General features: G+C 52.1%; 1 protein-coding gene across 2 annotated transcripts in view; it reads left to right on the top strand.

Annotated features, from left to right (window-relative positions):
- Positions 1 to 24998, top strand: part of GNA11 (G protein subunit alpha 11) — a 36782-nt gene extending 11784 nt beyond the window's left edge. Inside the window, exons 2-8 of one of the 2 annotated variants that reach the window (XM_077121202.1) lie at positions 4964 to 5148; positions 17372 to 17526; positions 19183 to 19311; positions 20700 to 20829; positions 21169 to 21322; positions 22052 to 22236; positions 22349 to 24998. In XM_077121202.1, coding sequence (XP_076977317.1) covers positions 4964 to 5148; positions 17372 to 17526; positions 19183 to 19311; positions 20700 to 20829; positions 21169 to 21322; positions 22052 to 22236; positions 22349 to 22456 — 1046 coding nt within the window. In that variant the 3' untranslated portion in view covers positions 22457 to 24998. Of the gene's footprint in view, positions 1 to 4963; positions 5149 to 17371; positions 17527 to 19182; positions 19312 to 20699; positions 20830 to 21168; positions 21323 to 22051 lie in introns of both variants that reach the window. The other variant, XM_077121203.1, reaches the window with a different exon arrangement.
- Positions 24999 to 26613: the final 1615 nt, after the last annotated feature.

Below are 26613 nucleotides of genomic sequence, written 5' to 3'. Positions count from 1 at the left end.
GGGCTCTTAGCAGGCATGGAGCTGGTGGCATAAGCAGTTGGGGTGCACTTTGAGGCTGCAGGAAGTGGGGTCACGGGCCTGGGGCGAGCTGAGGTCAGTCCATGCCGCCCAAGAAGCTGAATTTCCATTCCAGCCTGGACTAGAGGTGTTGGTAGCACGTGGCTCACTTCTTGTGTGCTTTTAAATTTCTGTTTGTTGTGAAAACATCCAATTAGCCATTTTGACCATTTTTAGGCACCCTTCCACCCGTATGAGTTGCGTTACCATGTTGTACCACTGACCCCACTGTCCCTGACCAGAACTTTCCTTTGAGACAAACTCCCTGCCCAGCAGCTCCCCACCTGACCCAGGCCTTGGTGCCCGCCACTCTACTTTCACTGTCCGTGAATTTGCATACTCTGGATATTTCATATTTGACGTACCTGTCTCCAGAAGCCTGAGGTTTTCAGGGTCTGTCCATGTCACAGCACTTCACGGCTCTTCATGGCCGTGCACTCTTCCACCTTTGGGTGGACCGTGTTCTGTTTCCCTAGCGACTGTGAATCGCTGCCATGAACGTTGAGGGGCCAGCATCTGTCTGCGTCCCTGCTGTCCGTTCTGTGTGTCTGTACTTAGGCCTGGGATCCCTGGGTCAGAGGGTGGTTCTCTTTGCCTTTTTGGGGAACCCCAGATTTCCTTCCTCAGCGGCTGCACCGTTTTACATTCCCACCAGCCAAGGGTTCCAGTTTCCTTGCATCCTCTCCCCAAATTGTTATTGTCTGCTTTTTCAATAGTAGCTGCCTTAGTAGGGGGAGGCAGCACCCACTTCTGGGCCCTGAGGGCGTGGGGGCTCTCCAGGATGGATCAACAGGGATGGGCCTGGCAGCTGCTTCTCAGGGGGCCGCTTTCCTATTGGAGTCTTTGAATTGTCTACCCGGCTGCCCCTCACCACTGCCAGAGCACCTTTGCCTGTGCTCCAAAAGGCACCCCACTCCCTTTGGCCTTGGCCTAGCCCTGAACTCTGTCTCACTCCAGGCTCCAGGCAGGCTGCCACCTGCTCTCTGTGACAGGCACGCCTGCCCTACAGCTGCTGAGGGAACCGGGACTGTACAGTGAGCACACAACTGCCCTAGCTGCCCAGGCCACACCCCACCATGTCCTGAGTACTCCCGGGATACCTGGGCGGCATCCCCCTGTGTCCTGCGTCCCCACAGCATCCTCAGGCCACCCCTGGGGGCCTTGGTGGCCCTGGTTGAGCAGGGCCAGCATCCTCATTTTTGCTCCTTTTTGAAGACATGGTGCCCAGTCAGCTCCTTTCTTGCTAGGGCTGTGGTCTGTGGAGTCACGTATGCAGCACAGGGGTGGGGGCGAGGGGGCACATATGTGGCACTGAGCTCCATTACCTTGGGACCACACCCTTTGGCCACTTTTGCGGCCTGGCCTGGATGTGCTTATCCTGCTTTGGGGGTGAAAAGCTCCAAACTGGTGCCCCTTTCTTGCCTTTTGCAGGCAAAATACCCTTCAAAAGGAATCAGCAGGCCATTTTCTTTCTGTAGTAATATTTTGTCAAAAACAGCAGTTTTCAACTGGGAATGACTGCCTCTAGGGGACATAGGACGATGCCTGGAGGCGTTTGTGGTTGTCACAGCTGGGAGGGGGAGCTCCTGGGATCGTGGGGGGAGCCCAAGGATGCTGCCCAGCACCTCAGGGCCCAGGACGCCTCTTTCCTAGAGGATGATCTGGCCCCATATTAACTGTGTGGAGCCGTCCTGTGTCAGAAGGAAAACTGTACTGGAAGTCGCTTCCCCTGTGAGGGCCCTATCTCTTGCCGTGCTTTGGGGGAACGGGGCACTGGGTCCCTCTGGAGCCCTGGGTGTAGCCTGTGGGGCAGGGGGAATGACCTCTTGATGACAGAAGCAAAGTAAAATTTTATTTATCCTGGAAAGGATTTGGAAAGGAAAATGCTGAAAGAAGACCCGTGCTGCCAGGCTGCAGATTTGCACTCATGTCCCATGCTTGGCGATCGGTTCTCACAGACGAGCTCTGGCTTCAAGGTGGTGAGAGAACAGGGCTTTAGGAGCCTGGTGCCATCGGACATGCACTGAGGGCCCGGCACATGACCCTGGGACCTGCAGATTCCGTCCTTGGGCGCCCATGCAAGAGGTTGGCAGTAGACGCCTACCTGAGGACCCTGTTTTGGGCAATAGGGAATGTTCCAGAAAGCACAGCGAAGGGGAGTTGCTTGCTGGGCCTCAGGGTCTTTCTGGAGAGGAGGCTGGGTAGGAATCGAGTGGATCCTGACCAGGAGGCGTCTTGTGTGGCTGTGAGGTACAGCAGTGCTGATGGGACAGTGCTGGCAGGTGCTGAGACAGGAGGCTGGAAAAGTGCGAGGGGGGCATTGGGGAAGTTGTGGGACCCCAAAAGGGGGCTGGGGGGCTTCAGTGCAGGCAGGTGGGACCTGTAGGAGGCCATTGGGTAGGGGGCTTGAAGCAGCGCATTCTGAGAACATCTGCTGTCAGTTGCTGTGTATTAAAACCGACTCCAGAACTTCGCAGCTTCACCCAGCAGATGCTTACTCTCTTACACTGTCTGAGCATTGGAAATTGGAGCAGCATAGCTGGGGTCCTGCTTGGGGTCTCTCGTGAGGTTTTGGTTGTGCTCATGGTGGAGCTGCAGCAGCACAAGACTCGCCTGGGGCTGGAGGGGCCGCTTCTGAGGCAGTCCCTTCCCAGAGCCGGGGTGGGGGCCTCGGTTCCCTGCCACGTGGTTCCACATGGCATGGTGGCTGCTGCCCCCAGAGCCAGGGCAGGGAGAGAGCCCGGGGACAGTGGGCTCAGAAGGACCAACCCTCACAAGTTATACTATCACTCCTGTTGTCTTTCTTCTTTAGAAGCAAATCAGCAAGCCTAGCCCCCCTCGAAGGGAGGGAATTAGGCTCCCTCTCTGAAAGGAGCCACTGGACACTTAGGAACCAGCACCATGTTAGGGCCTCCATGTGCAGGAACTGAGTGGGCAGAAAGGCGTACTGCTCAGAAAGGGGCGGGGTGGGCCTCCCCAGGGCAGGAGAGGTGGAAATGGCAGGGTGGAGGGATGGGGGCAGAGGAGCCGTAGGGGCCCAGCAAAGACATGGCGACTAGGGGTGGGGGCTCGGGTCGGGACCAGGTGGTGTGGTGTGGCGTGGGGTCCTCCCCAGGATGCTTCTACAACCTTACTTCCCCATCCTGTTGCTCTCACAGGGAGCCAGAGCCCCAGTCCTGCCAGCCTGGGTGTGGGTGGCAGTGGCTCTCGCCTCGCGGAGCCATGGCTAGGAAACGGGCACAGTGGACCCCCGGGAAGCTGTGAGCCGGCCCGTGTCACTCTTGCTCATTGCACAGAGGGCAGGTGCGGTGTGAGCGGCCAGTCCGTGATGCTCCTGCCCGCCCCCCCCCCCCCCGCCCCCATGGTGCTTCTGGCAGAAGTGCGCAGAGCAGGTGCCGGCAGGAGAGGCATTGACAGCGACATCCAGGCTCCTGGCTGGGAGTGGATGTGGACATGGGCCCTGAGGGGCCTGGCAGAACTGTTGGGCACCCAGGCTACCCTGGCGTGGAGCACAGGAACGGGAGGCCCCTCACTGAGTGATGGCAGCCTTGCGAGCGTGTCCGCATAGACAGCCTTGCGTGCTCTGTGTCCTGAAAAGCGCGTCTTTTGTTTGGTTTTAATTTTCACTGTGGTCACATACAACGCCGAGGTTCCCTTCTTATGCCTTTCACGCATGCAGGTCAGTAGTGGCTCACCCACCCAGCGCCATGTGTCTGGGCCCCTCCTGCCACAGCAGGGCATCTGCCACTAGGCATGGTGCCAGGCCGAGCTGGGGCAGTGGGGATGGGAACTCTTGGGGGACTGGCAGACTGGTACAGAACCGTGTGACCTTACCGGCCCTCAGGCCATGGGGCCTGGGATGCGAGTACTCAATTCTGGCCCCAAAGGGAAATCTGCCCTCACGGGGCCTGGCAGGGAGTGCCCCAGAGCTGAACCTGGAGCCTTGTCCTGCGGGAAGTCCGTGCTCAGGCAGAGGCAGGGCGGCCTGGCCCTCCGCAGATGCCAGAGCACTTTGTGGGTAGACATCTCACTTCCCTGTGCCTCAGTTTCCTCATCTGTGTCGTGTTCAAATCGGTTGAAGGCCCCAGACAGCGCCTGACCCCTAGAAGTGCTCATTGGGGGCACTAGCTGAGTTGCTACTGGAAGGGGCCTCATGGATGCTGCTGCTGTTGTTTTTTGGACTCTGAAGAGCTGGTTTGAGCTTTAATTCCATTGTTCACTTCCCGACCTTACTGGGCAGGTTATCTGGGAGGAATGGGAGCTCAATATTTACTAAAAAAACCATGGTATTTACTAAACCAGTGGTACTTACTAAGTCCATGGCACACAGTAAGCCTGTGGTACTCATTAAGCCTAGGTGCTTACTAAGCCCAGGGTACTTAGTAAGCCTAAGGTAATCACTAAGCCTGTGGTACTTATGAAGCACATGGTACTCACTACGCATGCGATATTCACTTAGGACGTTTTATATGTTGGTAACAGGTGCTTTTCAAGCATCATTCTTCATTTCTGTGAGCCTGTTTCTTATGTCAAATGAGGGTGTGAGTGGGGAGAGCAAACACAGGGAAGGGCTCTGCAAGGTGGTCAGCTGCTGTTGAAGTATGTCAGATGCCTGCCACCCAGGAGTTGGGGAGAGGTCACTGATGACCCCCACTCTCGAGAGCCCGTGTTCTCAGGATGGGTGGGCTTCAGCAAGGTGCTGGCAGTACAGGCTCCTGCAGCCCAACTCTGCAGCCGACCTGCCAAGTGGCCTTGCTCTGGGGGCTTAAACTCCCGTGTTTTGGTTGACCCCTGGGCGGGTGGTGGGCACCTGGCCCGCTTGCCGCCCGCCCGCGCTCCTAGTGGCAGACGTCCCTCCTCCTGGGCCAGGCCCCTGCCCTTGACCCCTCGGCCCCCCGCCCCGCAGGTACGGGTGAGAGCGGGAAGAGCACGTTCATCAAGCAGATGCGCATCATCCATGGCGCCGGCTACTCGGAGGAGGACAAGCGGGGCTTCACCAAGCTCGTCTACCAGAACATCTTCACCGCCATGCAGGCCATGGTCAGGGCCATGGAGACTCTGCGCATCCTCTACAAGGACGAGCAGAACAAGGTGGGTGCGCCGGGGGCTGGGAGACGGGCGGGGGACAGGGCTCCCAGGCCTCGCTCCTCATCCGCTCCCTCTGGGAGGCAGAGGCCGCTGAGGACCAGCTGCCTTATGGGGGCCGGCTGAGGTTTTGGGGTGCAGGACTGAGTTGAGCCTCACGACGGTCCTCCCAAGTAACGGGGAAGCCAAGGCACCGAGGGGGCTGCCTATCTCCCCAGGGGCTTCACACCTGCAACCAGCCCTCATGGGGACACCGGGGCTGGTCCTTTCCCTTTTTAAAAAATATACAGGCTGCCCACTAAAAAGCACATAGTCCAGCTGTGCTTAGTACAGTCACATGACCTGGGGAACTCTTTCATCACCCACAGAAGCCCTTGCCTGCTAGCGGCTGTTCCCCACCCCCACCCCCCGGGAACTTCAGCTCTGCTTTCTGTCTCTGGACTTGCCTCGTCTAGACATTGCCCATCAGTGGAAGCAGACAGTATCTTTTTTTTTTTTTAAAGGAAAGACAGAGAGAAGGAAGGAAGGATAGAAGGAAGGAAGGAAGGAAGAAAGGGAAACATCTCCAAACATTTTCTTGCTTTATTGTATTTTGTTTTTCCGTTTTTGTTACATGGGCTGGGGCCGGGAATCGAACCGAGGTCCTCCGGCATAGCAGGCAAGCACTTTGCCCGCTGAGCCACCGCGGCCCGCCGACAGTATCTTTTTTATGTCTGACTTAACTCAGCAGCATTATTTTGAGGCCCATTCGTGTTGTCACATGTCTCCAAACTTACTTCCTTTTTGTAGCTAGGTAATATTCCTTTGTCTGGGTGGACCATGTTTGCTTATCTCTTCATCAGTTGATGGACATTTGGGCTGTTGCCACCTTTTGGCTACTATAATTAATGAATCTAGAAACATTTGTGCACAAGTTTTTCTACAGATGGAGACTTTCATTCCTCCGGGTAGGTCCCTAGGGGTGGAATTGCTGAGTCCTGTGATAGTTCCCTGTTTAACCTTCTGAGGAGCTGCCGGATGGTCTTCCATCAAGGCGGCCCCATCTCACCTTCCCAACAGCAGAGGTGAGGTCTGGTTTCTCCCCATCCTTGTCAACACTTATGACTATCTGTCTTTTTGATTCTAGCCATCCGAATGAGGGTGAAGGGATCTCACTGTGGTTTTGGTCTCCAGTTCCATGATGGCTCATGACATTGTCTTCTTTTGGCCATTTATCGATCTTTGGACAAGTGTCTATCAAATCCCTTGCCTGTTTTATTTATTTATTTTGGGGGGTATGGACAGGCTCTGGGAATCAAACCCAGATCTCTGGCATGGCAGGAGAGAATTCTGCCACTGAGTCATTATTGCACCACCCTCCCTTGCCTGTTTTTTTTTTTCTTTGCATGGGCAGGCACCAGAAATTGAACCCAGGTCTCCAGTGAGAAGTCTGCCTGCTGAGCCACCGTGGCCTGCCCTCCCTTGCCTATTTTTAAATTGGATTATTTGTCTTTATGATTGCACTCTAAATATTCCCTCTTCATTTTAAAGATGAGGAAATTGAGGCTCAGAGATAGGCAGCAACTTGCCCAGGGTTGCACAGCAAATTAGCAGCAAATTGAGCTGCTATCCCTAGGCTTCCCCTGGTATTGCAGCTTGCTGTCTCTTCTTGGGAGCCTCTTGGCAGACACCCTGTTGCCAGGGGCACTGGGGCAGTGGTGCATTGTTCCTGGAGGGGCCTTCACATGCTGTGGGTGGGGCCAGCTCTCCAGGGTCCTGCGTGGAGGCTTTTCTGAAATGATGGAGGCCTCCAGGCCCTCTCCAGCAGCCTCAGGAACTTTCCAGGCATCCCTGGCCAGTGACTTCCCTGAGCCTTCCAGCAGAGGGGCTCTTGGCTTCCCTTTGGTAACTCTGCTCTCACAGACCTAGGGTCCAGCCACAGAACTTTGCTCAGGGATGAAGCTTGACATGGGAAGTAGTTCAAATTAGTTCATTTCCTTTAAGGCTTAAGATAACAATAACTCAGATTTCTGGTATGTCTCGGACTTGAGTCTTCCTCTCTTGAGGATAGCCCCTCCTCCCAGAAAAAAATCAGGGATCCCCCTGGGGCCTGGCATTGTCCTGGAGGCCCAGCTGTCCTGGACTAGGGCATGCATAAAGGGGCCTGGGTGGGCCTTCTACCCTCTGGGTCCCTCTTTGCCTCCTGCCTCAGCTCTTTCTTTACTCTTTCCCACCTGTGTCTCTTGAGTGTCTAGGTTCATATCTGGACTGTGGATCCCCGTGGCCCACTGCCTGTTTGTGTTAATAAAGCTTTATTGGTGCACTGCTACATGCATTCGTTTATGTACCGTCTGTGGTGGCTTTCTTGCTTCAGTGGCAGAGCTGAGTAGTCATGACAGAGACCACTTGCCCCCCAAAGCCGAAAATATTTCCTCTCTGGCCCTTTATGTAATGGTTTGCCAACCCCTGCTCTAAAAGTTTCCCAAGTCAGTAGGATTTACTGGAACTGGCAACTCTTTGTCCAAGTCCTCCCAGAGCAGGAGGCCCTGTACTGCATTTTGAGATGTCATTGTGTCCACCCAGACTGAAGGGTGGGAGGAGGGTGAGGTAGGGTGGGGGCCGAGGTTGGGGGGCCAAGGGGGCCGAAGATTGACTGACTGGGTGGTGGGGGTAACTGGGAGCCATGGAGCATCACCGAGGAGTCGGCAAGTCGGGAGAGCCTCGCAGGTCTGGGAGACACCAAGGGAGCTGTCTGGGTCTGGAGCCTTTGGGAGAACCCCCTTGTTGCCCATTTGGGGTTCTGCCTGGGCACGTTCCTTCCCTAGTCATAAAGCCTGAGTGGTCCCAAGGGCAGACACGCCAGGCAGGCTGGGTTCACTGCACTGCCTCTTGAGTGTATGTGTGTCTGCAGCTCTCTGGAGTGGTGTCTTTCAGCAGAGGCCTGCGAGGCCCACCACGGCAGAAGCAGGTAGGAGCTGTGCCTGGCCATCCCATGTGGTGGCAGGGGTGGCTCCTGGACCCTGAACCTTGCCTGTAAGGTGGAGTCAGATGCCCCCACCCACCCTAGTCATGTGTGACTCAGCAGCCTAGACACCTGGAGACGTTCTGTAAACTCAGGCATGGCCTCTCTCACACCCCTACCATCATTATTGCCTCACAGGCCCTGTTATCTGTGGTGCTTAATAAGTGCTTGTTGGACATAGAGGCTTTGCAGCCAGGTACTCCAAGGCCCATTCCTGGCCCTGCCCCTGCCCCTAAATGGCAATTCTTTGACTCAGTTTCTCCCCGTTAGAAATGCCTGCACCTGGTGCTGCTGCTACAGCTTGTTCCATTTCCGTGTTTAGGGGCTGAAATCTATCTCATGGGTCTTACTCTCGTGTAGATTTTTAGAAGAGCACTTTTTTTTTCGTTCCTTTTTAAAATATTTTTACTGAAAAAGATCCATATACATACAGTGTAAACATATAATCAGTGGCTCACAATTTCATCACATAGTTGTATGTTCTTCACCATGAACACTTTTAAAACATTTGCATCACTTCAAAAAAAGAAATAAAAAGAAGAAAAAAGAACTCATACATCTCATACCCCTTTCTCATCGCTCTCATTGACCCACGATATTTCAGCCTAATTCTTACCCTCTATCGCTCCCTATTATTTATTTTTTATCCTTTTTTTTTTTTGCTCATCTGTCCATATCCTAAAAGGAGCATCATACACAAGGTTTTCACGGTCACATAGTCACATTATAAAAGCTGTATCGTTATACAGCCTTCAAGAATCAAGGCTACAGGAACACAATTCAACAGCGTCAGATAGTTCCCTCTAGGCACGCCAATACACCATAGACTAAAAAGGGGTATCTATATATTGCGTAAGGATAACCTCTTGACTCTGAACTCTCTCAGCCACTGAGACTTTATTTTGACAACTTCATTCCTTCTTGCAGCTGCTCAGTAGTCCACACTTCCTTCTTCCATTCCTCAGTCGATGTACCTTTAGGCCCCCTCCATCCATTGCAGATCATGAGCACTGCCGCCACAAACACCACTGTGCAAACATCCCTTCGCATCCCCACTCTCAGTTCCTTCAGGCATATACTGAGCAATGGGGTTGCAGGATCACTTGGCAGTCCCACCCCCAGCCTCCTGTGGGGCCACCACACTGCCCTCCCAAGGGGCTGCACTTCGCGGCTTCCCTACCAACAGTGAATAGGTGCATCCTATTGTGAAGAGTTCTCCACATTTTCTCCAGCACTTATATCTCTTCATTCTTTTTTTTTTTAACTTTTTTTTTAATTGTTTAATATAACATTTATACAAAGCAAAGAGAGAAGAAAGCAATGGTTTTCTTTTTTTTTATTAATTAACGGAAAAAAAAGAAATTAACACAACATTTAGAAATCATACCATTCTACATATGCGATCAGTAATTCTTAACATCATCACATAGATGCATGATCATCGTTTCTTGGTACATTTGCATCGGTTTAGAGAAACTAGCAACACAACAGAAAAAGATATAGAATGTTAATATAGAGAAAAGAAATAAAAGTAATAATAATAGTAAAAAAAAAAAACCAAAAACAGAACAAAACAAAAAAAAGCCCTATAGCTCAGATGCAGCTTCATTCAGTGTTTTAACATGATTACTTTACACTTAGGTATTATTGTGCTGTCCATTTTTGAGTTTTTGTATCTAATCCTGTTGCACAGTCTGTATCCCTTCAGCTCCAATTACCCATTATCTTACCCTGTTTCTAACTCCTGCTGGACTCTGTTACCAATGACATATTCCAAGTTTATTCTCGAATGTCTGTTCACATCAGTGGGACTATACAGTATTTGTCCTTTAGTTTTTGGCTAGACTCACTCAGCATAATGTTCTCTAGGTCCATCCATGTTATTACATGCTTCATAAGTTTATTCTGTCTTAAAGCTGCATAATATTCCATCGTATGTATATACCACAGTTTGTTTAGCCACTCGTCTGTTGATGGACATTTTGGCTGTTTCCATCTCTTTGCAATTGTAAATAATGCTGCTATAAACATTGGTGTGCAAATGTCCGTTTGTGTCTTTGCCCTTAAGTCCTTTGAGTAGATACCTAGCAATGGTATTGCTGGGTCATATGGCAATTCTATATTCAGCTTTTTGAGGAACCGCCAAACTGCCTTCCACAGTGGTTGCACCATTTGACATTCCCACCAACAGTGGATAAGTGTGCCTCTTTCACCGCATCCTCTCCAGCACTTGTCATTTTCTGTTTTGTTGATAATGGCCATTCTGGTGGGTGTGAGATGATATCTCATTGTGGTTTTGATTTGCATTTCTCTAATGGCCAGGGACATTGAGCATCTCTTCATGTGCCTCTTGGCCATCCGTATTTCCTCTTCTGGTAGGTGTCTGTTCAAGTCTTTTTCCCATTTTGTAATTGGGTTGGCTGTCTTTTTGTTGTTGAGTTGAACAATCTCTTTATAAATTCTGGATACTAGACCTTTATCTGATATGTCATTTCCAAATATTATCTCCCATTGTGTAGGCTGTCTTTCTACTTTCTTGATGAAGTTCTTTGATGCACAAAAGTGTTTAATTTTGAGGAGCTCCCATTTATTTATTTCCTTCTTCAGTGCTCTTGCTTTAGGTTTAAGGTCCATAAAACCGCCTCCAATTGTAAGATTCATAAGATATCTCCCTACATTGTCCTCTAACTGTTTTATGGTCTTAGACCTAATGTTTAGATCTTTGATCCATTTTGAGTTAACTTTTGTATAAGGTGTGAGATATGGGTCTTCTTTCATTCTTTTATATATGGATATCCAGTTCTCTAGGCACCATTTATTGAAGAGACTGTTCTGTCCCAGGTGAGTTGGCTTGACTGCCTTATCAAAGATCAAATGTCCATAGATGAGAGGGTCTATATCTGAGCACTCTATTCAATTCCATTGGTCGATATATCTATCTTTATGCCAATACCATGCTGTTTTGACCACTGTGGCTTCATAATATGCCTTAAAGTCCGGGAGCGCGAGACCTCCAGCTTCGTTTTTTTCCCTCAAGATGTTTTTAGCAATTCGGGGCAACCTGCCCTTCCAGATAAATTTGCTTATTGGTTTTTCTAATTTTGAAAAATAAGTTGTTGGGATTTTGATTGGTATTGCATTGAATCTGTAGATCAGTTTAGGTAGGATTGACATCTTAATTATATTTAGTCTTCCAATCCATGAACACGGTATGCCCTTCCATCTATTTAGGTCTTCTGTGATTTCTTTTAGCAGTTTTTTGTAGTTTTCTTTATATAAGTTTTTTGTCTCTTTAGTTAAATTTATACCTAGGTATTTTATTCTTTTAGTTGCGATTGTAAATGGGATTCGTTTCTTGATTTCCCCCTCAGCTTGTTCATTACTAGTGAATAGAAATGCTACAGATTTTTGAATGTTGATCTTGTAACCTGCTACTTTGCTGTACTCATTTATTAGCTCTAGTAGTTTTGTTGTGGATTTTTCCGGGTTTTCGACGTATAGTATCATATCGTCTGCAAACAGTGATAGTTTTACTTCTTCCTTTCCAATTTTGATGCCTTGTATTTCTTTTTCTTGTCTAATTGCTTTGGCTAGAACCTCCAACACAATGTTGAATAATAGTGGTGATAGTGGACATCCTTGTCTTGTTCCTGATCTTAGGGGGAAAGTTTTCAATTTTTCCCCATTGAGGATGATATTAGCTGTGGGTTTTTCATATATTCCCTCTATCATTTTAAGGAAGTTCCCTTGTATTCCTATCTTTTGAAGTGTTTTCAACAGGAAAGGATGTTGAATCTTGTCGAATGCCTTCTCTGCATCAATTGAGATGATCATGTGATTTTTCTGCTTTGATTTGTTGATATGGTGTATTACATTAATTGATTTTCTTATGTTGAACCATCCTTGCATACCTGGGATGAATCCTACTTGGTCATGATGTATAATTCTTTTAATGTGTTGTTGGATACGATTTGCTAGAATTTTATTGAGGATTTTTGCATCTATATTCATTAGAGAGATTGGTCTGTAGTTTTCTTTTTTTGTAGTATCTTTGCCTGGTTTTGGTATGAGGGTGATGTTGGCTTCATAGAATGAATTAGATAATTTTCCCTCCACTTCGATTATTTTGAAGAGTTTGAGGAGAGTTGGTACTAATTCTTTCTGGAATGTTTTATAGAATTCACATGTGAAGCCGTCTGGTCCTGGACTTTTCTTTTTAGGGAGCTTTTGAATGACTAATTCAATCTCTTTACTTGTGATTGGTTTGTTGAGGTCATCTATTTCTTCTTGAGTCAAAGTTGGTTGTTCATGTCTTTCCAAGAACCTGTCCATTTCATCTAAGTTGTTGTATTTATTAGCATAAAGTTGTTCATAGTATCCTGTTATTACCTCCTTTATTTCTGTGAGGTCACTAGTTATGTCTCCTCTTCCATTTCTGATCTTATTTGTTTGCATCCTCTCTCTTCTTCTTTTTGTCAATCTTGCTAAGGGCCCATCAATCTTATTGATTTTCTCATAGAACCAACTTCTGGTCTTATTGATTTTCTCTATTGTTTTCATGTTTTCAATTTCATTTATTTCTGCTCTAATCTTTGTTATTTCTTTCCTTTTGCTTGCTTTGGGATTAGTTTGCTGTTCTTTCTCCAGTTCTTCCAAGTGGACAGTTAATTCCTGCATTTTTGCCTTTTCTTCTTTTCTGATATAGGCATTTAGGGCAATAAATTTCCCTCTTAGCACTGCCTTTGCTGCGTCCCATAGGTTTTGATATGTTGTGTTTTCGTTTTCATTCGCCTCGAGGTATTTACTAATTTCTCTTGCAATTTCTTCTTTGACCCACTCGTTGTTTAAGAGTGTGTTGTTGAGCCTCCACGTATTTGTGAATTTTCTGGCACTCCACCTATTATTGATTTCCAACTTCATTCCTTTATGATCCGAGAAAGTGTTGTGTATGATTTCAATCTTTTTAAATTTGTTAAGACTTTCTTTGTGACCCAGCATATGGTCTATCTTTGAGAATGATCCATGAGCACTTGAGAAAAAGGTGTATCCTGCTGTTGTGGGATGTAATGTACTATAAATGTCTGTTAAGTCTAGCTCATTTATAGTAATATTCAGATTCTCTATTTCTTTATTGATCCTCTGTCTAGATGTTCTGTCCATTGATGAGAGTGGTGAATTGAAGTCTCCAACTAGTATGGTATATGTGTCTATTTCCCTTTTCAGTGTTTGCAGTGTATTCCTCACGTATTTTGGGGCATTCTGGTTCGGTGCGTCAATATTTGTGATTGTTATGTCTTCTTGTTTAATTGTTCCTTTTATTAGTAGATAGTGTCCTTCTTTGTCTCTTTTAACTGTTTTACATTTGAAGTCTAATTTGTTGGATATTAGTATAGCCACTCCTGCTCTTTTCTGGTTGTTATTTGCATGAAATATCTTTTCCCAACCTTTCACTTTCAACCTATGTTTATCTTTGGGTCTAAGATGTGTTTCCTGTAGACAGCATATAGAAGTATCCTGTTTTTTAATCCATTCTGCCAGTCTATTCTTTTGATTGGGGAATTCAGTCCATTAACATTTAGTGTTATTACTGTTTGGATAATATTTTCCTCTACCATTTTGCCTTTAAGCAATGGTTTTCAAAGCACTCTTCAACAAGTAGTTACAGGACAGATCCCAGAGTTTGTCATGGGCTGCCATTCCAAACTCTCAGATTTTTCTTTCTAGCTGCTCCAGAACATTGGAAGCCAGAAGGTACAAGTATTTTTTTATCATCGCAATCAACTTTTTTTTTCTTTTTTGTAAAAAAAAAAACATATGTACAAAAAAGCAATAAATTTCAAAGCACAGCACAACAGTTAGTTGTAGAACAGATTTCAGAGTTTAGTATGGGTTACAGTTCCACAATTCTAGGTTTTTCCTTCTAGCTGCTCTAAGATACTGGACTAAAAGAAATATCAATATAGTGATTCAGCAGTCATACTTGTTTGTTAAATCCTACCTTTTCTGTATGACTCCGCCATTAACTTTGATGTTTCTCTCACTCTTTAGGGGTATTTGGGCTATGGCCATTCTAACTATTCCATGTTGGAAGGGTCTGTCAGTAATAAGGGATGGGGGATGGAACTAGTTGCTGTTCTGGAGAGGCTGGGCTAGGTTTCAGGACTTATCTGGACCAGGGACTCATCTGGAGGTTGTAGGTTTCTGGAAAGTTATCCTAGCGCGTGAAACCTTTGTAGAATAGTATATATTGCCTTAGGTGTTCTTTAGGATCGGCTGGAATTGTTTTGGTTGGGATTTGGCAGATTATGACAGGTAGCAATGTCTAACTGAAGTTTGCATAAGGGCAACCCCCAGAGTAGCCTCTCGACTCTATTTGAACTCTTTCAGCCACTGATACTTTATTAATTACACTTCGTTTCCCCCTTTTGGTCAGGATGGAATTGTTGATTCCATGGTGCCAGGTCTGGATTCATCCCTGGGAGTCATCTCCCATGTCGTCAGAGAGACTTTCACTCCTGAACGTCATGTCCCATGTAGGGAGGAGGGCAATGATTTCACTCGCAGAGTTGGGCTAAGACAGAATGAGACCACATTTGAGCAACAAAAGAGGTCCTCTGAAGTAACCCTTAGGCATACCCATAGGTAGGCTAAGCTTCTCTACTACATAAGGGGTTCTCTTCCATGAACCTCTGAAGTAGTTCATGCAAGAACGTACTTGTATTTGCAGTGTTCATCAGCGGGACCTATAGGTCTACACGTCTTGCTCTTGTTCATAAGAGCAAGCCTCAAGGTCAAGGGCTTGGCCTTTAGATTTCACTCCCTAATGCTTGACACAGTATCAGGGGTTTCCTCCATGATAAAGTTTAATAGTTCCGTATTTTCTCTCCCATGTCTCAAGGAACTTCGCTAATACTTTTCGATTATGTGCTTAATATATTCTGGGATATATCCAGGCATTTCATTAAGCTATACAGGATTAGAGGCCCTCATTTTTATTCTGGGCTCCGTGTATTTTGGTTGTTTGAGTGAGCTGTCTAGAGGGGTTGAGATAGACTATGTGCTACAGAAAAGTTAGGTTCTGGACAAAATAAACCTTTCTTCCTTTGATCTCAAAGAGTAGATAAGGTTCTAAAATATACACAGTATCCTCCTTACCCTTGTGTTCTGAATTACGTTAAGCCCGACCTGATTGCCTTCATTTTTATCTCTGAATACCATGTTATACATATATAAAACAGCCTCTAAAAATCCCAACATAACAATTACCACTTCGAACAAAATGTGACTGGTACAAGACCTTACAATCTAGACCCCTGTTTCCTTATAAGCATCTTCTAAATGAGACCATGCAATAATTGCTCTTTTGTTTCTGGCTTATTTTGCCTCACCAAATGTCCCATAGGTTCATTCACAGTGTTGCATACCTCACAACTTTGTTCCTTTTTGTAGCAGCACAATATCCGATAATACATATACACCATCCTTTGCCAATCTACTTCTCAGCCAGTGCATCCTTCCACCACCTGCTTCATTAGCATCATGTATAATGTCCAAAGTCCACAGTCCATCAACACTCTCAATTTTAGATAATTTCATTGTTTCCAAGAGGAAGGTAACCAATAAACACACCCTCACCAAATAGGAAATCTAAACAGTTCCTTAACTCTTGTTCCTCCCCCCATTATTTATCCCTGGTGTTGCTGTGGTAGTGCTGATGTTTTCCTGTTGAACATATTCCCTGGCATGCAATAGCAGTTTCTCCCCTGTACCCTGAACTTAAACACTCTTTGTATAAGAATCATACCTCTGAAGTAGTTCATGCAAGAACGTACTTATATTTGCAGTGTTCATCAGCGGGACCTATAGGTCTACACAGCCCCATTTGGTCATGTTATATTACTTACTGACCCACCAGTGAGTGCGTGTTTTGTATGTATGATCCTTTCCTGGCCCCTGAGGGCCTCCTCCCCACCTCCACCAAGAGGGGTGGCCTCCCTCGAGGAGCTGCCATCCCAGCAGAGTCGTGTTCTGGGCCCTTGCCTTGAGGACGGGTCTCCCACAGACCTTCCTTCTTTCTTTGTGTGCGTGTGTGTGCTATTTTATTTATTTATTTATTTATTTAATTTTTATTAATAAAATCAATCAAGATACAAACACAAACATTCTTAACGTATGAACATTCCATACTCGGTGTACAATCAACGGCTTACCATATCATCACATAGTTGTATATTCATCAGCATGATCATTTCTCAGAACGTTTGCGTCACTCCAGAAAAAGAAATAAAAAGAAAAAACTCATATATACCATAACCCTTGCCCCTCCCTCTTGTTGACCACTAGTACTTCCCTCTACCAATTTATTTTAACATTTGTTCCCACTATTATTTATTTTTAATCCATATTTTTTACTCATCTGTCCATACCATAGATAAAAGGAGCGTCAGAACAAAGTTTTCACAACCACATAGTCATTTTGCGAAAGCTATATCATTATACAATCATCTTCTAAGAAACATGGTTACTGGAACACAGCTGTACGTTTCAGGAACTTCCCTCTAGCCACTCTAATACGCCTTAAACTAACAAGGTGATATCTATATAAGGCGTACTAATAACCTCCAGGATAACCTCTCGACTCTATTTGAAATCTCTCAGCCACTGACACTTTATTTTGTCTCATTTCACTCTTCCCCCTTTTGGTCGAGAAGGTTTTCTCAATTCCTTAATGTCGAGTCCCAGCTCATTCTAGGATTTCTGTCCCTCGTTGCCAGGGAGGTTTACACACCCCTGGGAGTCATGTCCTCCATAGAGAGGGGGTGGGTAGTGAGTTCGCTTGCCATGTTGGCTGAGAGAGAGAGGCCACAACTGAGCAACAAAAGAGGTTCTCTGGGGGGTGACTCTTAAGCCTAATTGTAAGTAGGTTTAGCCTGTCCTTTGTGGGGTTACATTTCATATGAACAAGCCCCAAGATTGAGGGTTCGTCCTATTGATTTTATTTTCCTCACTGCTTGCGAGAATATCAGGCCTTTTCCAAATGAGGAAGTTGAATTGCCCCCCTTTCTCACCATTCCCATGTCTCTTTCTGGTGGGAGGAGATTCAAGGTGATGATTCCGACTTGGCCATCACCAGGATGCTGCTTAGCTTGGCCAGAACCTCAGCAAAGGGCTCGTGTGAGGCTCCTGGCAGCCCGGCAGTGCTCACACCTCCCACCCCCACTCATGCAGGCCAACGCACTCCTCATCCGGGAAGTGGACGTGGAGAAGGTCACGACCTTCGAGCATCAGTACGTCAATGCCATCAAGACCCTGTGGAATGACCCGGGGATCCAGGAGTGCTATGACCGGAGGCGGGAATTCCAGCTCTCTGACTCTGCCAAATAGTGAGTGCAGGGAACTTTTCCCAAAGCCCCTCCAGCAGCCCCCAGAGTTGGGTCAACCACACTTGGCTGAGCCCTACCTCCCACCCCTTCTTTCAGGCATAAAACCCTGCCCTCCAGCCCAGCACACGGCAGGACTGGCCGGCCTGGCTAAGCCATGTGTCATTTAACAAGAGTGGGCTGGTGTGAGGTTGTACCCCCTTGGTGGAAGCCGAGGAGGGCGTCACTGTTGGCCCTCGTGCCTCTGATGGGACATTCCGGCCTGCTCCTCTTTATGCACCTGGTCGTGCTGCCTTCCAGTCACCCTCAGTTTTGAAGACCAGTGTGTAGTTTGCACATGGGGCCAACCCAGGGGCAGGCCCTAGGGAGAAGCCAGGTTAAGAGGGGACAGATGACAAAGCTGGTACATTTGGACCTCCCCCTACTTTAAAGGGGTGTCGGGGCTTCTCTGTCCCCTACCCTGGACACTTTGTGCTTTAATGAGTGGCTGGAGATTGTGTGGCTGTGAGCTGGCCCCCTCCCTAGTGAGGGGTGCTCCTTTCCCTTCCCTCCTGGCTCCCTCGCTCAGGTTTCATGGGTGGCTCCCCGGGCCTCCCTCTGCCAGTGGTGGTCTCTGGGGGGTTCTTTTCAGGGGACCGGGCTGGGCCTGACTGGCCCTTCTGCCTCTGCCCCTCGTCTGATGGGGAAGTTTGGGGACAGCCCAGAGAAACATGGACTTTGAGTCAACGATGCTTAGTCTCGCAGGGCTGCTCCCGGAAAGGACAGCAGCCTGAGGGCCTCCTCCCAGCACCCAGCGCCCAGCACCCACTCTGATCTCGAGAAAACCTCCAGACGCACATGGTCAGGGAGCACCCCACAGACACCCAGCCAGCTCAGCTCAGAGCCGTTCAGGCCACCAGCTGCCCAGCCCGAGCAGCCTCAGGGGACTCGGTGACTGAGTGTCACATGGGGTCCTGGATGGGACACAGGATGTTAGGAGAAACTGAAGAAACCCGAGTCAAGCCTGGACTTCTGTTAATGTCCCTGTGTGGCTGTCAGCTCCCCCCTGGGGGCAGGAAACCAAGTGTGGAGTTGCATGGGAACTCTGGTAATCTTAAGTTGTTATCGAATGAAACGTTTAAGAAAAAGCCTCTGATCCAGTCCAACCAGGGCTCTCTGGAAGCCCCAGTGGGGTTCACTTCCACCCTCTGGACAGCCCGACTTTGGGGTTCTCCATTAGAACCTCCTCCAGATCAGCTGGGGTCTGCATCCCTGGAGCTCTTGCTCTGCTGGGGCGTTTCTGTCCCTCAGGGCCCAGCAAGCGAGTCTGCTTCCGCCTGCCTCCCGGGACCTCGCGCTGGGTGCCTCACTGTCCGTTAGGGGTGCTTGGGTTCTGGTGATGGCCCCAAGGTCCCGGGGTGGCTCCTGAGCAGCCTTTGACCAAACACCCTCCCGAGCAGCCCTGGAACCGCCCCTCTGTCCTGAGCCACCCCGCAACTGCCCTCGCCCTCCCAAGCCACTCTGTCTGAGCTGCCCGCCCTCAGGAGACACCCCCCTGCTCACCCTGAGCTGACCCTCCCCCTCAGCCCCCCGCCCCACCCCCTGAGCCGCCCTGCCCCCGGAGCCACCCTGCCCCCCTGAGGTGCCCCACCCCACTGAGCCGCCCGGTACTGTTTGCAGCTACCTGGCAGACGTGGACCGCATCGCCACCTCAGGCTACCTGCCCACCCAGCAGGACGTGCTGCGGGTCCGCGTGCCCACCACCGGCATCATCGAGTACCCTTTTGACCTGGAGAACATCATCTTCAGGTAGGCATGCGCACGGCGGGCAGGGTGTGGCCGCTGAGCACGGGATGCTGATCAGAGGGCCCTTCACTGCCCTGACACCAAGCATCGGGGGAAGGACAGCCAAGGTTCCCCGAACTCAGATCTTTGCCCCCAGAGCCCCTCACATAGGGCCGGAGATGAGATGGATAACTCAGGTCTCACAGGGAGGGGGCATGGTGGCAGCACAGAGGAAGCACCAGGCCGATTTGGGGGCGGGATTGTGGGCGTAGTGAGATGGGGATGAGGCGGTGGGGGCTGGAGCCCTGGGGTGGGTGCATGCTGAGTGGATCAGAGGGTGCTGCTGGGGCACGGGCTGGGGAGCTGAAGTAGCCGAATCGAGAGGGTATTGGTTTTGAGCTTAAGGCGCCAGGGTGGGGGCCCAGAGCCCCCCCGAGGGACCTGACTGGGCCCACCCAGGCTGACCCATAGGATGTTCCGGCCCCTATACTGCAGGATCCCAGGGCTCACAGTCAGGTTGGTGGGCTCGAGGAATTCTCCCTTGGGGTCTCTTGTCCTTGCACAGCCCACGGGGCCTAGAGCCTGGGGGACACACATTGGGGCACCCTCCTTGCTACCTTCAAGGCCGTGTGCCATCCCTGCAACGACCTTCCCTCATGGTGCTGGCACTTGGCCCCCAGCCACTCCTGTCTCAGGTGCCTCCACTTCTCCAAAGTGAGCTTACCCTGCCAGGCGAGGAAGAGGTGGGCGTGCTGGGTGGAGGGCCCTGTTGTGACTTGGGGCATCTGCCACTATTCTGCCCGCATCTTCACAATACCAGCTCCCATGGTGTCAGGGTCCTGGGGTTGCCATAGTAAAGTTCCACACACCGGGGGGGCATAAAGCCACTGAGCTAGTTCCAGAGGCTAGGGTCTGAGATCAGAGCCAGGGTGGCACCAAGAACTCACTGCCCCAAGACCTGTGGGGAGGCTCCCGCTGGGTTGGTCCAGCTTCCATCGGTTCCCGGCCAGCATTGCGGGCAGACACATCTCCCCAGTCTGCCTTCCTGCCACATGTCTTTCCTCCAGTGTTTCTGTGTGCAGATGCCCTCTTCTTATAAGGACCCTGTTGGATTAGGGGCTCCCTGATCCAGTTTTGCCTCGTTTGATCATGTTTTCTAAGACCCTGTTTTCAAGTGAAGCCATTCATGGGGCTGAGGGCAGATCTCTTGGGGGGACGCTCCAGCACCCAGCAGGGGATTTGAGGATGTCTGTGGGCTTGCCTCGTGGTCCCCTGTCGCCTCAGGCCTCCCCGGGAGAATAGAGAGTCTGGGACGCCCCCTTACCCACCCATGGGACGGCAGGTTCGGGCCATGGGCTCCTGGTTCTCCAGCCCAGGGTCTGAGTTGCCTGGGCCCTTCTGTGTCCCTCCAGGATGGTGGACGTTGGTGGCCAGAGGTCTGAGCGGAGAAAGTGGATCCACTGCTTTGAAAACGTGACCTCCATCATGTTCCTTGTCGCCCTCAGCGAGTACGACCAAGTCCTCGTGGAGTCCGACAACGAGGTGGGGCTCCCCGCGGTGCAGAGTGCAGGGGCCAGGAGTAGGGCTTCCACTTGGAGTTGGGCTCTGGGGGCCATCTCTTTGCGTGGGGGGGGGCAGTGAGTCCTGGGGTGCGAGCCCTTTCTGCGAACTTGGCCTCTTTCCCAGGAAGGGGCAGGGCTGCCCGTGGGCTTCCACCGGGAAGGCGCTGAGGCTGGGGTCCCCGACTGTGCCGGGAGCGTGGAGGGGCCCCCAGTGCTGCCCATGGTCTGCTGCCTGGGCAGGGGCCTCTGAGTGCCTGGAGACCCCACGGACCCATGAGGGACCCCTGCCTCTCCCCCCGTATGTCTCTCCTACTGGCAGAACCGGATGGAGGAGAGCAAAGCCCTGTTCCGGACCATCATCACCTACCCCTGGTTCCAGAACTCCTCCGTCATCCTCTTCCTCAACAAGAAGGACCTGCTCGAGGACAAGATCCTGTACTCCCACCTCGTGGACTATTTCCCCGAGTTTGACGGTGAGACCCGCTGGGGGCTTGGCACTCAAGTGGGCCTGATGGCCCATAGGTGGACCACTGGGGCCCAGGGCCCCTCACCCCCACCCTGCCTCTCCTGGATGGGACATTCTGGATGCCAGGCTCCCTGGGACCTTGGCAGCTGGGGATCGCAGGGCCCCCCTGGGAATCCACCTGGTTTCCAGGACCCCAATATGGCTGCTGTCACCTCTTATTTGTGTTGGCTTCGAGTATGGCCGGGCTTCCCAGGGAGAGCCCCGGAGGCTTTGCCTGACTTAGTGGGTGGGGAGGCCCACTGTGTCTCTTGGGGGGGGGGTCCCCCTACTGCTTGCTGCCCTGGGACATGGAGTGGGATGGCTGAGCTGCCTGGGGCCGCTGTTCCCGTGGGGGTGGGTAGAGCCACCCACAGTCTCCCCACGGCCCCTAGGGGACAGCCAAGGGCCTGCCCGGCATGGGAGGGGCCAAGGAGGCCCGAATGCAGCTGTGGGCGAGTGTGGGTGCCTGGGGGGTACAGCACCAGCGTGAGGGGTTGCGGCGTGAAGTATCAGGAGTAAGGCAGGTGGGCTCCTGCTTGGTGCAGGGCCTGGGACTTGGCCTTGGGGTCATGGGGAGCCGCGAGAAAGGACGGGGTCAGCAGATGGGGGCGGGGTGGTGGGGGAGCCGGGACTGGGTGGTCTGGATTGCCAGTGGGGCGGGGGCGGCAGACTGAGCCCAGCTCCCCATGCCCTGCAGGGCCACAGCGAGACGCTCAGGCCGCCCGGGAGTTCATCCTCAAGATGTTCGTGGACCTGAACCCCGACAGCGACAAGATCATCTACTCACACTTCACGTGTGCCACCGACACGGAGAACATCCGCTTCGTCTTCGCGGCCGTCAAGGACACCATCCTGCAGCTCAACCTCAAGGAGTACAACCTGGTGTGAGCCGGCGGGACCCAGGGCGCGCCGGCGGGGCCCGGCCCTGCCGCCCACCCCGCAGGAGGGGCTCAGTCTTTTTTCCTACTTTTATCAAATGGTTTTTATTCTGCAGTTATGGGAGCTGCCCGCCGTCCTCCGTCTCCCCCATGGGGCGCCAGTTCCCCTGGCGGTGGCCGCTGCGGCCTTTCTCCGCCTTGGACCTGGGTTCGCTCTTTTTTAAAAAAAGAAAAGAAAAAGGCAGCAAACGGAGATGAGACCAGGGACGCCCTGTGTCCTGGACGTCCCCCCCCGGGACCCCCCCAGGCTGCACCTTCCCGCCAGGTGTCCCAGCGCCCGCTGTCCCCACCCAGCCCCTGCCCTCCTGGCCAGCCTCGGCTGCAGGCGGGGCGCTTTTTCTTCCTTTTTTTCCTCCTGGTTTTCTTATTATGAAAGCTCTGGAGCCCTGGAGACTGTGACTTTTGTTTCTCTCCTTTTTTAAGTTATTGTTCTATGCACAGTCGCTGAGGATGCCAAGGTTTTGCTGGCCCGACTCCAAAATGCGGGAGTAGGGGGCGCCCCTGGTTGGCCACCCTGGGAAGTGCCTAACCCATGATTTTTTGAGGGGGTGAAAAAAGAAGTCCGTCTGGTCAGAGACACCCCCCACAGCCCTTGGCCACGGCCCTCTGCGGGCGCTGCAGAGTCACACGGGGTGTGGGGGCTCCGGACTGTGCTGCCTGTGCCAAGCTGTAGCCTGCTTGGAGCGCTCTCCAGGGCCCACAGCCCCGTCCCGGCCCACAGCCCCATCCTGGCCCTCAGCTGCCGCCTGGACATACCCGAGGGTCTCGTGGGGGGAGCCGGGACAGGCGAAGGAGAACCCCACGCAGTGTCCTGAGGATGCGAGTAGGTCCACACGGGTGAGGAGGTGTGTTCTGGTTTCCTTTTGAATTGTAACCATTCTGGAAGCAGTGAGGATGGCGTGGGGACTTTTTCAGAATATTCTCAGGTCTGTCCCCGAGAGATGGAGGGAGGTGCTGCCTGTGTGCCTCAGGCCCCACCACTTGCTCCCACCCCACCGAGGTCCCAGAGGGCGCAGGAAGGCCGGCTGCCTGCTTGCCCAGCCCAGGGGCTCCCCAAGAACCGTTTCTCCCTGAGGGACTCTGGAGGCCCCCAGCGCAGAGCTATCCAGGAGAGGGGGGTGGTGTTTCCATCTGCCGCCGACTGGCCACGCCAGCGCCAGGAGATGTGGGCTTTGCACAGCTGTGACAGAACAACTCGCCAGCGATGCCTTTGACCCCCCCTGCGACATCGGGCCTTACATCCCCATGTCCAAGCAACTGCTGATCTGCCAGCCTTCCCCGGGAAAGAGCCACCCAACGAGCCAGCCCACCCAGACACCTGCTCACCCATGCTGGGGTGGCGGAGGCCTGCTGTGCTCCGGGGGGGGCTCTTCTTGGAAGGTGGGGGGCAGCCACGTGCCCAGGGAGCAGCCCTGTGTGGGGGCGGAAGGGGGCTGGGCCGGCACCCACCATTCTCATGCCATTTTATCTCTTGTGTCAGTACCCAAAGGGCCCTTTTTGTGCCAAGTCCCTAGTGGGAGGGTTTGTGCCATAAATCTGAAGGTGTCCCAAGTCCCCACCCACGAGCACGTGGCCCCTGGGGTGGGCGGAGCTGCCCCACATCGGGGACCAGGGGTGGCCCTCCCCAAGGAGCTCAAGTCCTCTGGGGGCCAAGTGATGGTCACCTCAGCTCTGAGGACTGCCACCCCATCACAGTCAGGACACGGGGCCCTCCGTGGGCCCCTGCTATGGCTCAGGTGAGTGCAGGCAGGTGACAGACCAGGGCTGGGGATGCAGCCAAGGCAGGTGCAAGTGTCAATGCCTCCCGGGGACCAAGCTGCCAAACCACCTCACCTGGACCCTCTGCATTGGGGAGCCCTCACCCCCAGTATTCCATTTGGCCTGAGCCCATCCCAGAGGGTCTCATGCAGGACAATTCCATGTGCCCTGGGAGGACCCGGGTGGGGTTGCTGTAGGGGTAGGGACAGGAGGGAGCAGGAGGGATTGGAAGGGCAGCCCCCTAGGGCCCCCACCCACCCCTGTCAGCCCTGTCACACTCCCCGTCCATCCCGGTGTGAGAGGCTGGTAGTGTGAGGCTGGCGTGTGCATGTGAAAGGCTGGTGTATGTGCATGTGAGGCTGATGTGTGTGGAGGGGGAACTTGGTGTGTGTGCGTGTGAGGCTGGTGAGAGAGGCTGGTGTGCATATGTGAGGCTGTTTTGCCTGACACACGTCATTTCCATCACTGTGTTCTTGTGAGTGCCCCCCACCCCTGCGTCAGGCCCAGGTGTCCGGAGTTGCACCAGGTCGGATGGGTGCCCCTGCACCTTGTTGTTCCCTCACCCCAGAAGCGTCATTGTGCCAACGTCCCCTGCCCGAGGCTGAGGTGCCAGCGCTTGGACGCCAATTGGCGATCCTTGTACGTTACACGGTCCCGACTTAAGACAATTTAAACCTTCACCTATTTAAAAGAGAACATCATATCAAATGCTGTTTTTAAACCTTCCGTCACTGGCGATGCATGTGCCGCAGCGCGCGGGGCCGGGAGGGAGGCGCCTGCAGGGCCGGCTCTGTGGCCCGGGTCAGGGCGGCTGCGCGCCGGAGCTCGGGGCCCTGCCCCTCGATCCAGAAATACCTGATGGAAATCAACTTTTCATATCTTTCTCCTGAGATGAATTGTTTTAAAATTGGAATAAATTTTGTTCCTAAATCCTGTGCGCCCCCCCCCCCTTCTGGCCTCATTTGCTGTTGCTGCCTGCAAGGGTGTGGGGGTGAGGGTCCTTGGGGTGTCCCCTGGCCCCCAGCTGAGCCTGCAGGCTGGCTCTGAGCACCCGGGGCCACCATGTCCACCTGGGGCCCTGGGTGCGGGTGGGCCCTGGGCCTGCGAGCCCCTGCCTCTGGCATCACCCAGTTTGGGTTTGCGTCGCGTGGTTCATTTCTCCCTCCTGCCCAGTGAAATCTGCAGGTTGCGGGGCTTCGCTTCAGGGACTGGGCTGGGCTGAGGGGATGGAAACCTGCTCCTGAACCTTCCAGGCCCCCTGGGGTGTCTGTTTAGGTAAAGTGAGGCTCTTCCTCTGGCTTTGCCTCCAGGCTCATCGGTCAGTTGTGCCTTGAGGCCCCTGTGTGCCTGGCGCCCGCCAAGGTACTGGGGCTGCCGCTCCCCCAGGGGGGAAGATGGCCCTTGTCACTGGGCTTGTCATCTGTGAAGGACAACAGCTGGAAGTGGGAAAGAGCACGGCTGCTGCTTTACTTGGGCTGTCCAAGGTTTTTCCTTCTAGTCACTCCAAGACACTGGAGACTAAAAGAAATGACAATATAATGATTCAGTAGATCTGCTCATTTGTTACATCCTATCTTCTCTGTTATAACTCTCAGAGAAGGTGGCACAGGAGCAGGACCCGAAGGTGTGAGGGGAATGAGCCATGATATCACCTGAGGGAAGGGCGTTCCAGGCAGAGGGAGCAGCCTGTGCAAAGGTCCTGGGGCAGCACCAGGCCTGACAAGCTGGAGGAACAGCAGGGAGGCCCATGTGGCCAAAGTGGAGGAGTAAGAGGGAGTGTGGGAGGAGGGGAGGGCAGGGAGGGGATTTAGGCTTTTCCCCGAGGGAGGTGGGAGCCATGGAGGGCTATAGGCAGAGAAGGGACAGGCCCTGACTTGGGGACCCTCAGGCACCCTCTGGCTGCTGCAGGAGGGATTGATGATAGGTGAGGGAGGACAAACTCGGGGGCCGAGATGGGAGCCAGGGACCCGGGGCTGGTCCAGGTGAGACCAGGCAGAGGTCCGGAGTGGAGAGTAGGTTTCGGGATCTGGGGAGCATGCCAGGGCTGATGTGGATGTCATTCCCCTTGCACCCACCAGATGTCGCCTGAGGCAGCCCCGAAAGCTCTGTTTTCCCATCCTTCCCGCCCTGCCATCATCCCTGCTTTTCTGAAAGGGAAGCCAAGGGACAGAGGGGCAAGACCCTCCCGGGGCGGGAGGGAGCTGTCACCAGGACAGGCCACACCACAGGGGCAGAATGAACACAAATGACGTGGGATTTCCAGACCGCGCCAAAGACAGCCAAGCCTCTCACACCACTGGGCACCACTGCACCCCAAAATCGGCCCTGCTCTGGCACCCAAGAGAAGTGCCCCCGGTTTCCAGCTTCTCTTTCGCAAGCAGAAGCCCCGAGTGGCTGAGATGGGCCTGAGTCGGAATCCCAAGTCAGAACTCAAACCCAGGCTTCCCCACTCCCAGCCAGGGCCTTTTTCTCATCCATGCACCCAGGGGCACTGGTCGGTGTAGGGGTGCCTGGTCCCATTGGGGAGACAAGACGTGAAGCCCCCAAGTCAGGGCAGGGCTGA

Source organism: Tamandua tetradactyla, chromosome 11 (assembly GCF_023851605.1).
Source record: "Tamandua tetradactyla isolate mTamTet1 chromosome 11, mTamTet1.pri, whole genome shotgun sequence".
Lineage (NCBI taxonomy): Eukaryota > Metazoa > Chordata > Mammalia > Pilosa > Myrmecophagidae > Tamandua > Tamandua tetradactyla.
This window is presented reverse-complemented; position numbering and strand designations above follow the sequence as displayed.